Raw genomic sequence first — 13,395 nt, 5'->3', positions numbered from 1 at the left:
TGTATGGCAGGGGTCTCCAAACCGGTCCTCAATGGCCGCTGTGGGGCCTGGGTTTTGTTTCAACCGATCGAGTACCGACAGTTTAACCAATGACGTTTCTGCTAAAACAAGCAGCACCTGACTGCAATCAACTGATTCCACTTGTAAGACACCAGATCGGTGCAGAGGTGTTGTCTTGTTTTGTTAGAATGAAATAGAATGAAATCCTGTGCCCGCCGCAGCCCTATGTGGAATAGTTTGGAGACCACTGAATTATGGCATAAACAATGAAGTCATTTTAGAGACAGAGATATATAGAGATATATTATAATCAATTGGATACCTAAAACTTGCTTTGAAAAATAAATTCTTTAATTTATTTATTCAGGTTGATCATAGAGCTAGTACAGAAAATGAATCCAACTCCAGTTCAGACTTGCAGTACTTTGAGCGCCCCAAGTCAGACAGTCACAGTCTAGACACATTTTCTTAATTTTTCTCTGAAAGTGCACGAAATTGATGCATTTTACAATAAAATGTAAAAAAAAAAAAAAAAAAAAATTCTCCCCGGGGGGACATGCTCCCGGACCCCCCTAGGGGTTCTGTGTTTCCTTTCGTAAAGCGATTCTTGTGGGCTGGGCTGAGTCAAAGTCCAGGGCTGCTTTTTAGTCCCAGTCCGCCCCTGGTTGCAGTACTGCTGACCAATTTATTAAGTCTGTGTGTGGGCCAGACATTGTTGATTTTATGACAGAGGCTGGGGGCCGGATGAAATTTGACCACGGACCGCATTTGGCCCCCGGGCCGGACTTTGGACTAGTCGGCTCTAAATCATCCGGAGACCTGGGTCCTCTCCTCTGTACTCTGCTCTTCAGCTCACCCTACAGGTTTTCAATAGGGTTGAGGTCTGGGGACTGAGATGGCCATGGGAGGAGCTTGATTTTGTGTCTAGTGAACCATTTCTGCGTAGATTTGGCCATATTTTTAGGGTCATTGTCTTGCTGAAAGACCCAGTGACGACCCATCTTCAGCTTTCGGGCACAGGGCAACCGATTTTGATTTAAAATGTCCTGGTATTTCAAAGCATTCATGATGCCATGCACCCTAACAAGGTTCCCTGGGCCTTTGGAAGCGAAACAGCCCCACAGCATCACTGACCCACGCCCATACTTCACAGTGGGTATGAGGTGCTGTCTACACGCCAACAAGCTGTTTGGGAGGCATGCACAGAGAAAACCTTTCCTCACTCACAATCATAAACGCAAAAGTCCGTTCGCCAAGCGGTATAGGGGCTTCAACTGGGACCGTGTGCTTATGTCAGATGAGACCAAGATTAAGCTTTTTGGCAACAAACACTCTAAGTGGGTCTGGCGTGCCACAAAAGATGCGCATGCTGAAAAGCACCTCATACCCACTGTGAAGTATGGGGGTGGGTCAGTGATGCTGTGGGGCTGTTTCGCTTCCAAAGGCCCTGAGACCCTGGGCCCTTTAAAGCAACTTTAACTTATTGTCTGGAGCTAGTTTCAATTTAAGGCCTATGGCGAGGTTGATCCACACAGGTGCTTTAAAGCTGGACACTGTTCTAAAAATTCCACTACCAACCATGTATATAGGGGCTTCCAGGAGTTCACGCACAGCACAGAAAGTCTCGGAGTCTCATCTACGTCGTGCTGAATCCATTTTTGGAGATTCCGTGGGTTCCTCTAGTTTGACTGCTTCCTTCAACCGCACTTCATGTTGTTCTGTCTAAACCAGAAGTTCGGAGCAGAAACGATCTAAGATGGCGACACCAATGTTTCGCTCAGGAAACTTGTCTATAGATTGATTGATGGATGATAGTTTATGATTAGAATGTAATAATTTAATAGTAATAAATAATACATTCATCCTGAAAGTCAAAATGTTCCTCATACAGTGGAGCAAATAAGTATTGAGTCAACCACCAATTGGGCAAGTTCTCCTACATGAAAAGATTAGAGAGGCCTGTAATTGGTCAACATGGGTAAACCTCAACCATGAGAGACAGAATGTGGAGAAAAAAAACTGAAAATCACATTGTTTGATTTTTAAAGAATTTATTTCCAAATTTAAGTGGAAAATAAGTATTTGGTCACCTATAAACAAGCAAAATTTCTGGCTGTCAAAGAGGTCTAACTTCTTCTAACGAGGTCTAACGAGGCTCCACTTGTTACCTGTATTAATGGCACCTGTTTTAACTCATTATCGGTATAAAAGACACCTGTCCACAAGCTCAGTCAGTCACACTCCAAACTCCACTACGGCCAAGACCAAAGAGCTGTCGAAGGACACCAGAGACAAAATTGTCGACCTGCACCAGGCTGGGAAGGCTTAATCTGCAATAGGTAAAACGCTTGGTGTAAAGAAATCAACTGTAGGAGCAATTATTAGAAAATGGAAGACAAACAAGGCCACTGATAACTTCCTTCGATCTGGGGCTCCATGCAAGATCTCACCCCGTGGCGTCAAAATGATAACAAGAACGGTGAGCAAAACTCCCAGAACCACATGGGGGACCTAGTGAATGACCTACAGAGAGCTGGGACTGCAGTAACAAAGGCTATTATCAGTAACACAATGCGCCGCCAGGGACTCAAATCCTGCACTGCCAGAAGTTTTTCCCTGCTGAAGCCAGTACACCTCCAGGCCCATCTGCGGTTTGCTAGAGAGCATTTGGATGATCCAGAAGAGGACTGGGAGAATGTGTTATGGTCAGATGAAACCAAAATAGAACTTTTTGGTAGAAACACAGGTTCTCGTGTTTGAAGGAAAAAGAATACTGACTTGCATTCGAAGAACACCATACCCACTGTGAAGCATGGGGGTGGAAACATGATGCTTTGGGGCTGTTTTTCTGCAAAGGGACCAGGACGACTGATCTGTGTAAAGGAAAGAATGAATGGGGCCATGTATCGAGAGATTTTGAGTGAAAATCTCCTTCCATCAGCAAGTGCATTGGAGATGAGACGTGACTGGGTCTTTCAGCATGACAATGATCCCAAACACACAGCCAGGGACAAAAAGGAGTGGCTTCATAAGAAGCATTTCAAGGTCCTGGAGTGGCCTAGCCTGTCTCCAGATCTCAACCCCATAAAAATCTATGGAGGGAGTTGAAAGTCCGTGTTGCCCAACGACAGCCCCAAAACATCACTGCTCTAGAGGAGATCTGCATGGAGGAATGGGCCAAAATACCAGCAACAGTGTGTGAAAAGTTTGTGAAGAGTTACAGAAAATGTTTGGCCTCTGTTATTGCCAACAAAGGGTACATAACAAAGTATTGAGATGAACATTTGGTATTGACCAAATACTTATTTTCCACCATGATTTGCAAATAAATTCTTTAAACAATGCGATTTTCTGTTTTTTATTTATTCCACATTCTGTCTCTCATGTTTAAGGTTTACCCATGTTGACAATTACAGGCCTCTCTAAAATTTTCAAGTGGGAGAACTTGCACAATTGGTGGTTGACTAAATACTTATTTGCCCCACTGTAGTAACTCTTAGGAAGCCAATTTTTGTTTTAATTTTACATTTTTAATTCCCTAAACAGGAAGTTGACCATGTCCATTTACACCAATCGAGGTTCTACTGTAAGCAATAATATTAATGATTTTTTGAAAAAGCCAGCATGTTCAGGTGCTGTGCTCACAGAAGTGCACATCCGCCCAAAATCCAACAGGAAACTGTATGGATTCAAACTACTTAAAAAGCCATTATCCACCTGGTGCGTTTTCAGCTCAAAAAAAAAGAAAAAAACCTGAATGATTTTTGCGTTAATATGATAATCAATTATACACATGTCAGAACTAATAGCCCCAGCCAAGACTGAAAAAAAGGCATCAATGTTGAGCCCAAAGACCAAAGGAATTATTATGTGAAGCATTATTTCCCAAGGATGCTGGATGGGATTAAACCGTGGGGCTTGTGGGAGGCCGGAATTGTTTTTCCTCTCCCTGGGGTTGTCTCAGGTAACAACTACTCCAGCGTTATTAAAAAGCTAAAAACAGTGTATACGGTTATAGCTGTGTCCTCCAGATGCTCCGATTTGTGTACCTCTGAGGGCAGAAGACGTTACGTGGCGTCTGATGAGGTAAGAGGAAATTTCGATTTGAATTGAAATTAGTTTATCAATAGTCGGCGTCCAATCCATTTGAAGTGGGAGAGTGGCAACGAATGAACGTTCATTCATTCATTGAGAATCTGCTGAGCTAGCGAGTCCCGATCCAATACCGAAAAAAAACCTTTTTTTTGTTGTTTTTTCTTTTTTAGGGCTGTCAGAATTATCGCGTTAACGGGCGGTAATTAATTTTTTAAATTAATCACGTTGAAATATTTGACGCAATTAACGCACAAATGCCCCGCTCAAACAGATTAAAATGACAGCAAAGTGAAATGTGTACTTGTTTTGTTTTTCGGAGTTTTATCGTCCTCTACTGGCGCTTGGGTGTGACTGATTTTATAGGCTTCAGCACCCATGAGCATTGTGTACGTAATTATTGACATCAACAATGGCGGGCTACTGGTTTATTTTTTGATTGAAAATTTAACAAATTTTATTAAAACGAAAACATTTAGAGGGGTTTTAATACAAAATTTCTATAACTTGTACTAACATTTATATTTTAAGAACTACAAGTCTTTCTATCCCTGGATCGCTTTAACAGAATGTTAATAATGGTAATACCATCTTGTTGATTTATTGTTCTAATAAACAAATACAGAACTTATGTACCGTATGTTGAATGTATATATCCATCTTGTGTCTTATCCTTCCATTCCAACAATAATTTACAGAAAAGTATGGCATATTTTATCGATGGTTTGAATTGCGATTAATTATGATTAAATAATTTTAAAGCTGAATGTAGTGGACCAACATAAACACGAGGACACTGGTGTTTCAACTCAGGTTAACATTCAATTTAATAACGTCACAAAAAATCCAATATAACAAAATATTTTGGGCCCAACATAAAGGAGGCCAACATAAAAAATGCTTCAACCAAAACTGACCTGCAGACCCATCACAGGGCTGCTTAAATAAGGACAGACCACTAACGACCACCAGATGCCAGACCATGAACAGCTGTGGTCGTAACCTCTAATTAGAAGAAAAAATCAAATCCCATAAGCATTCAAACAAACTTTCACCAAAGTGTACATGTTCAAAGAATATCACCTAAATAACAGTCCTGTAACACTAAATGGAGGTGGTAGCCACCACACACTCCCCCTCCTCAGAAAGTTCGCTTGCACCGCGGGAGAGATAGTCAGCAGTACTGTTCTGCTTGCCTGGAATGTACTGCACCTCGAACTTGTAGGGCTGCATGGCCAGATACCAGCGGGTTATGCGATTGTTGGTGTCCCTCATCCTCTCCAGCCATCTGAGTGCTCGGTGGTCTGTCTCCAGCACGAAGTGCCTCCCCAGCAGATAGTAACGGAGTGCATCCAAGGCCCACTTGATCGCCAGGCATTCCTTTTCGATAGTGGAATAGCGGGTTTCTCTCGGGAAGAGTTTCCGGCTGATGAAGGCAATTGGATGGCGGTCATTCGGTGGCCCCTGAAGCAAAACTGCCCCCAGACCTCTATCACACGCATCCGTCTGTAGGACAAACTCCTGCTCGAAGTCAGGGCAGTGAAGCACCGGATCCTGGCACAAGGCCTGCTGAATGTCTCTGAATGCCTTCACGGCCTCCTCAGACCACCTCAGTACACTCGATCCCCGAAGGCTGGTCATGTCTGTAAGCAGAGAGGCCCTGGCAGAGTAGTTAGGGATGAATCTGTGGTACCAACCTGACATGCCCAAGAAGGATTTCAGTTGTTTTTGGGTCCTGGGCAGAGGGCAGCACCGGATAGCCTCCACTTTTCCAATTTGTGGCTTCACAAGACCCCCTCCAATGACAAAGCCAAGGTATTCTGTCTCCCTCTTGGCAAAGGCACACTTGGCTGGATTCACAGTCAGTCCTGCGTTCTGGAGACACCTCAAGACGACTTTTAGGTGTTGCAAATGTTCATCCCAGCTGTTACTATATATAATGATGTCATCCAGATACGCCGCGGCAAATTGTGAAAGGCCACACAGTACCTTATCCATAAGACGCTGAAATGTAGCAGGCGCACCGTGAAGTCCAAATGGCATCACTCTGAAGTGGTAGAGACCCCAGGGTGTACGGAACGCCGTCAGCTCTCGAGACCTGGAGGACAATGGAACCTGCCAATAGCCCTTGCAAAGGTCAATGGTGGTAAGATATTTAGCAGTGCCCAGTCTCTCAATCAGTTCATCAATTCGAGGAGTAGGGTATGAGTCAAACTTTGAAACCGAGTTGAGATAGCGGAAATCTATGCAAAACCTAATTGTTCCATCCTTTTTAGGCACAAGTACAATTGGATTGCACCACTCACTGTACGAGGCTTCTATAATACCCAGTGACAGCATCAGATCAACTTCCCTTTTAAGGGGGTCCAAAAGTTTCTGCGGTATACGATAGCTCATCCGCTTGGGGACCGCATTGTTCTTTAAAGCCACATCATGCATTACCACAGTGGTGTAACCTGGGGTCTCCTTGAACACCTCAGACGAACAGATCTTGCCCACCTCCAGCCGCTGCTTGACTGGCAAATGGTCCAAAACGGGCTCGGAGGCTAATGGGACAGGCAAGTATTGCTCCTCCCGCTCCTCATCCTCGGTGCTCCTTATGTAGAGGGAAACTGGTCTCTCCTCCTTCGAGACCCACTCCTTCAACAGGTTTACATGGAGGACTCTGACAGCACGGCCTCGTCCTGGAAGTGCCACTTTGTATGTTGTGGGGCCCAATTTTTCTTTCACCTCATAGGGGCCCTGCCACTTGGCCAGCAATTTACTGTCTTCTGAGGGCAGCATCACTAGCACTTTCTGACCAGGATCAAAGCCCCTCTCCCTGGCTGCTGCATCATACCAGGTCTTTTGTTGCTTCTGGGAGGTTTTCATGTGTTCTCGAGCCAGAGTCGTCATCTTCTCCAATTGCTCTCTCATCTGGAGGACATAGGACACAACATTTAATTGCTCATCAGTTCGTTGCCCCTCCCACAGTTCTTTCAAAATTGTCAGGGGTCCCCTTACATCACGGCCATATAATAACTCGAAGGGAGAAAACCCAGTGGAAGCTTGGGGAACTTCCCTGTAGGCAAACAGAATGTAAGGGAGCCACTGGTCCCAGTCGGAGCCAGTCTCGTTCACAAATTTACGTAGCATCTGTTTAAGGGTTTGATTAAATCTTTCGGTGAGTCCATCAGTCTGTGGATGGTATGGCGTTGTTCTCAGGCCCTTTATTCCCAATAGCTGGTACACATCTTTAAGTAGTTTGGACATAAAATTTGTGCCCTGGTCAGTGAGTATCTCTTGAGGAAACCCAACTCTCGAAAATAACTGCAATAAGCAGAAGGCGACAGTCTTGGCCTTAATAGTTTTTAGAGGGAAGACCTCTGGATACTTTGTGGCATAGTCCGTTATTACAAGCATGAAGCGGTTACCCGATTTACTTTTTTCCACAGGTCCCACTACATCCATACCTAGTCGCTGAAATGGCGTACTCACAACTGGCAGCGGGTGGAGAGGAGCTTTGTGAGGACGTCTGGCTGATGTTATTTGGCACTCCGGACAGCTTCGGCAGAACTGCTCGACATCTTTACGCAAGCCGGGCCAGTAAAAATAACGCTTCACGCGGGCTAAGGTCTTGTGCTTCCCCAGGTGACCAGCCCAGGGTATAGCATGGCCCAATCTCAGAACAATTCCTCTTACTGCTCGGGGAACCACCAGCTGCTTAATTGAACCATTTTGTCTGTAAAGAATGTCGTTTTGAACACAGAAGTCATTTCCCTTAGCTTTAGCTTCTTCAAAATACTGTGCAAGATTTGGATCCTGGTGCTGCAGCTCCAAAATATTACCCGGGATCTTAAAATCCTGCAGTACATCCAGCTCTGGAGTGTCAGTGTGAGTCACCGCCGTCCCACGAAACTTCTCTCGCCTCTTTTGTCGTTTGGATTTGTGTTCCTTTGCCCTTTCTGTGGAGAATTCAACATTATAAAATGGCAAGGCCCTGAGGTCTGAAACAATTTCTTCAGATTGCTTTGACTGGGCCCGAGTCACTACGACATTACACTGAGGATGCGGTAACAGGTCAATTAGCACCGGTAGATCACCCCCCAGAATGACAGGAAAAGGCAAGTTATCTGCCACACCAACATTCAGCAGATAAGTCTGACCATTCACAGTCAAATAGACATCAGTAGTTGGATATTCCTTTTCATCACCATGGACACAACAGATAGGAACAGTCTCACTGGTGCAGATAGAATACGGTGGAACATATTTACGCCGAACTAATGTTTGTGTACTTCCTGTATCAATCAATGCTTTAAGTGTCCGACCATTTAGCTCCACGAACCTCTCCTGTAAATTATGCTTTGCCCCAACCTGTTGAGTCTCTTCCCTGGGCACAAATCCCATCTGAGACAATTTGACAGTATTCTGAGGGCACCTGGGTTTAGTGTGACCCTCCTGTCCACATAAATAACAGATTGGCTTTTTCCCATGGAAGTTTGAAGAAGGTGCTGACGTAAAGTTCCCCCTTTCAAAGGGCTTACCAACACTTGGTGCCGGGGGGGGCTGACCAAAGTCCCCCTTACTCCCGCTTTTATGCGCCCATGGCTGATGCTTCCCTCTTGCAGCCACAAACACATTAGCCAATGTGGCAGCCTCGTCTGCCGACTCCGGATCATGTTCTTTGATCCATACCTGGAGTTCTGGTGACAACATTCTCAAATACTGTTCAAGAATTATCATTTCGTTAATTTGGTCAACAGTTTTACCTCTCGGCTGGACCCATTTCCCATACAGCTCCTTCAGCCTGATGTAAAGTTCTTTGGGAGTTTCCTCGGGGTCCACCTGAAGTGAGCGGAACCTCTGCCTGTAGGTTTCGCTGTTGATCTCATATTTCTGCAAGATAGCCGACTTGACTTGGTCATAATTCATTGACACATCAACATCCATGTGAACAAAAGCGCTTCTGGCCTTGCCAGTTAGCAATGGTATTAGATGGAAAGCCCAGTCTACTTTTGGCCATCTACAGGCAGCCGCAATTCGTTCAAATGTAATAAGGAAGTGTTCAATATCGTCTTCCTCACTCAGCTTTTGCAGTTTAGGTAGCTGAGGCATTGGGGAGGAAGCCTGAGAATAGTTGCCAGATAACCTCTGCACAGGTGTGGCCACTTCAGGCTCTGATGATGATGACTGCCGTATTCGGGGCGTGGCTTGAGTCTGAACCTCCATTTTGAGTAGAGTGAACTGCTCTTGTAGTTCTCTGAAGTTATTGGCCTGTCTAACCGCCTCCTTGTCCCAATAAGCCTCCATGGCTTTCTGCTGGCCTATATGGGCTTTGAGAAGGTTAGAGAGGTCGGCTAATGTTGGTTCACTTGCCTCCTCTTCCATGACCGGCAGTCCACCAACAGCCCCCTCCTCTTCAGGGCCATATCCTCCCCTTCCAGATGAGCCCGGTTCTGGGCTGGCACGGCACATGCGTCCTCTTCCTCTAACGGGCATAGTTGAGGATGAATGGTACAAAAGAAAAAAATTTCAAAAAAGGGAAACGGAGCAAAAAATACACCAGTGTCCAACTAGAGGATCCCACCACTGCCACCAAATGTAGTGGACCAACATAAACACGAGGACACTGGTGTTTCAACTCAGGTTAACATTCAATTTAATAACGTCACAAAAAATCCAATATAACAAAATATTTTGGGCCCAACATAAAGGAGGCCAACATAAAAAATGCTTCAACCAAAACTGACCTGCAGACCCATCACAGGGCTGCTTAAATAAGGACAGACCACTAACGACCACCAGATGCCAGACCATGAACAGCTGTGGTCGTAACCTCTAATTAGAAGAAAAAATCAAATCCCATAAGCATTCAAACAAACTTTCACCAAAGTGTACATGTTCAAAGAATATCACCTAAATAACAGTCCTGTAACACTAAATGGAGGTGGTAGCCACCACACTGTAATTAACTCGATTAAAAATTTTAATCTTTTGACACCCCTAGTTTTTTTGCTTTGGCCCTGCCGACAACAGCCTCTCACTTACACAATGAATGAGTTGCCACAGCACACTTCAGACTGTGTACAAAGCTTAACGTTGATTAACACATTTGTGCCTTTGATCATAGAGCTACCCAGGCGTGTCTGGCCAGATAAAAGCTACAAACCTGTCAATCATCGTGCAGTACCAAACGCTAGCTTCACTGAGACCAAGAAAAACAGTTTGGTAGCACTGCTTTTCAGGAGGGAGCGTGAGAGGCTGTACGAGGATGAAGCAGACAAAACATAAATATACAGTGGGGCAAATAAGTATTTTTAGTCAACCACTAATTGTGCAAGTTCTCCCGTTTGAAAATATTACACAGGCCTGTAACTGTCAACATGGGTAAACCTCAATCATGAGAGACAGAACGTGGGGGAAAAAACCCAGAAAATCACATTGTTTGATTTTTAAAGAATTTATTTGCAAATCATGGTGGAAAATAAGTATTTGGTCAATACCAAAAGTTCATCTCAATACTTTCTTGTGTACCCTTTGTTGGCAATAACGGAGGCCAAAAGTTTTCTGTAACTCTTCACAAGCTTTTCACACACTGTTGCTGGTATTTTGGCCCATTCCTCCATGCGGATCTCCTCTAGAGCAGCGATGTTTTGGGGCTGTCGTTGGGCAACACGGACTTTCAACTCCCTCCACAGATTTTCTATGGGGTTGAGATGTGGATACTGGCAAGGCCACTCCAGGACCTTGAAATGCTTCTTACGAAGCCACTCCTTTGTTGCCCTGGCTGTGTGTTTGGGATCATTGTCATGCTGAAAGACCCAGCTACGTCTCATCTTCAATGCCCTTGCTGATGGAAGGAGATTTTCACTCAAAATCTCTCGATACATGGCCCCATTCATTCTTTCCTTTACACAGATCAGTCCTCGAGGTCCCTTCGCAGAAAAACAGCCCCAAAGCATGATGTTTCCACCCCCATGCTTCACAGTGGGTATGGTGTTCTTCGGATGCAATTCAGTATTCTTTCTCCTCCAAACAAGAGAACCTGTGTTTCTACCAAAAAGTTCTATTTTTGTTTCATATGACCATAACACATTCTCCCAGTCCTCTTCTGGATCATCCAAATGCTCTCTAGCGAACCGCAAACGGGCCTGGACGTGTACTGGCTTCAGCAGGGGGGACACGTCTGGCAGTGCAGGATTTGAGTCCCTGGCGGTGCATTGTGTTACTTATAGTAGGCTTTGTTACTGTGGTCCTAGCTCTCTGTAGGTTATTCACTAGGTCCCCCCGTGTGGTTCTGGGATTTTTGCTCACCGTTCTTGTTTTCCTTTTGACGCCACAGTGTGAGATCTTGCATGGAGCCCCAGATCGAGGGAGATTATCAGTGTTCTGGTATGTCTTCCATTTTCTAATAATTGCTCCCACAGTTGATTTCTTTACACCAAGCGATTCAGTCTTCCCAGCCTGGTGCCGGTCTACAATTTTGTCTCTGGTGTCCTTCGACTGCTCCTTGGTCTTGGCCATAGAGGAGTTTGGAGTGTGACTGACTAAGATTGTGGACAGATGTCTATTATACCGATAATGAGTTAAAACAGGTGCCATTAACACAGGTAACGAGTGGAGCCTTGTTAGACCTCGTTAGAAGAAGTTAGACCTTAGACCTGTGACAGCCAGAAATCTTGGTTGTTTTAAGGTGACCAAATACTTATTTTCCCACTCTAATGTGGAAATAAATTATTTGAAAATCAAACAATGTGATTTGACTAAACACTTATTTGCCCCACTGTATATTTTTTTTAATGAAAAACCTGGTCCATTTCACCCAATTCCGATCCTCTGATAAATAGCGTGATCGGCCCGATGTCCAATCTAGGGCTGCAGCTATCGTAAATTGCATCCTTTAATCGAGTAATCGGATAAAACATTTTTTTTAGTTAAAGTGCAATTACAACTAGGCCTGCAAGCAGGACTGAACGGGCCCTCGCAATCTAGCGCAACTCGGACGTCATGCAACTCGGACAGTGTGCAGGTCAGGGTGGTGGCAGATCGTCCTCTCTAATCATCTCATTAGAACCTAACATGCGTGAAAGTTGCCTCTTTACATTCACACACCTAAGAGATAAAAACCCCTATTGGACAGAGGACTACAAAAAAGGAGCGAATAAAGGGTCATCACAGCAACAGACAGAGACATGTGGACATGGGCCTTAAAATAAGTATTTTAAAAGGTCTTGAAACTACAATGACCAACCTGAAAAGAACTGGACATATATTTTAAAAAATGAGTGACTTTCTATTGCCACTAGTTGGCGCTGTAGGGTTGATGCAAATGACCCCTACAGGACCCTTCAGACTATGACTCAACAAGCACGATATGTTTGGCGCAGATATGTTGTAGAAGTTATGACTGTTCAAAACTTGTGGTGAGACGAAATGGCTTCAGTCATTTTTACTTCTCCTGTTGGACCCTTCTGCTTCAACCAAACCTCAGTATTTTTCATCAGGCACCTGAACACATGTCTTAAGGCTCCCCTGATGCAGGTTTGAGGTGAATAGATTTTTTTTCCTTGGAGGAGGAGCCTGTTTCGTAAAAAAGGCATTTCCTGTTCCCACTAGGGGGCGCTAGGCCTAATGAGTAATATTTCAATGCACTCGTGTTAAGGGTGGGATGCCGCATATACATGCCAGATATGAAAAAGATTGAAGGAGCTATTAGTCCTTTACTGAATTTGTCATTTTGCCGAAAAAATGGCCGACTTTGGCACCACGCCCAGGTCAGACCCAGGAATGAAAACACACCATTTTGAAAAGTTTAGATTTCATAGGTCTCCTGAATTGTCTAACCAATTTTGAAGATGATCCAACTGATTCCCTCTGTGACAAGGTCTCAAATGTGCACCCTGTTAATTGATAAAAATTTCACATTCGATCCAAAATACCCCATTTTCTGTTGGGTTTGGAATATGGGTGCAAGAGACTTTTTGGAGCAGTTTTGCACAAGGTATCGACTCCCCAAATTTCATTGCTCTACGTTAAAAAAACCTAATAGGAAACGCCTTTTTGAAAAATTCAAGGGGGCGCCACTGAGCCATTTTGTTACATTTTTTTGTAACGTTGCAAGATTATCGAAATCCACACAAAGCCGCATGTATGTGCAAAATTTGGTGAGTTTTCGTGCATGTCCAGGCCTCCAAATGTAAACTGTACTAGAAATGGACAGAAATTTCACATTCGATCCAAAATACCCGATTTTCTGTTGGATTTGGAATATGGGTGCAAGAGGCTTTTTTGAGCAGTTAGGCATAAGGTATCTACTCCCCA

The 13,395-nt window shown here is 44.3% G+C and overlaps 1 protein-coding gene across 1 annotated transcript; it reads right to left on the bottom strand.

Moving 5' to 3' along the window:
* Positions 1-5,196: 5,196 nt before the first annotated feature.
* Positions 5,197-10,013, bottom strand: LOC130915994 (uncharacterized). Its single transcript, XM_057836315.1, has 2 exons — positions 7,096-10,013; positions 5,197-7,008 (listed from the first exon to the last, which is right to left on the bottom strand). The coding sequence occupies exons 1-2, from the start codon at positions 9,571-9,573 to the stop codon at positions 5,197-5,199; spliced, it is 4,290 nt and encodes a 1,429-aa protein (XP_057692298.1). The 5' UTR covers positions 9,574-10,013.
* Between the last annotated feature and the right edge of the window lie 3,382 nt (positions 10,014-13,395).

This window comes from Corythoichthys intestinalis, chromosome 5 (genome assembly GCF_030265065.1).
Source record: "Corythoichthys intestinalis isolate RoL2023-P3 chromosome 5, ASM3026506v1, whole genome shotgun sequence".
NCBI lineage: Eukaryota > Metazoa > Chordata > Actinopteri > Syngnathiformes > Syngnathidae > Corythoichthys > Corythoichthys intestinalis.
This window is presented reverse-complemented; position numbering and strand designations above follow the sequence as displayed.

Excerpts from the sequence above, each read along its gene's own strand:
- LOC130915994 (XM_057836315.1), bottom strand. The coding sequence starts at position 9,573 with ATGCCCGTTAGAGGAAGAGGACGCATGTGCCGTGCCAGCCCAGAACCG. Across the intron at positions 7,009-7,095 it reads AGTTATTATATGGCCGTGAT|ATGAGAGAGCAATTGGAGAA; the intron begins GTAAGGGGACCC and ends TATGTCCTCCAG.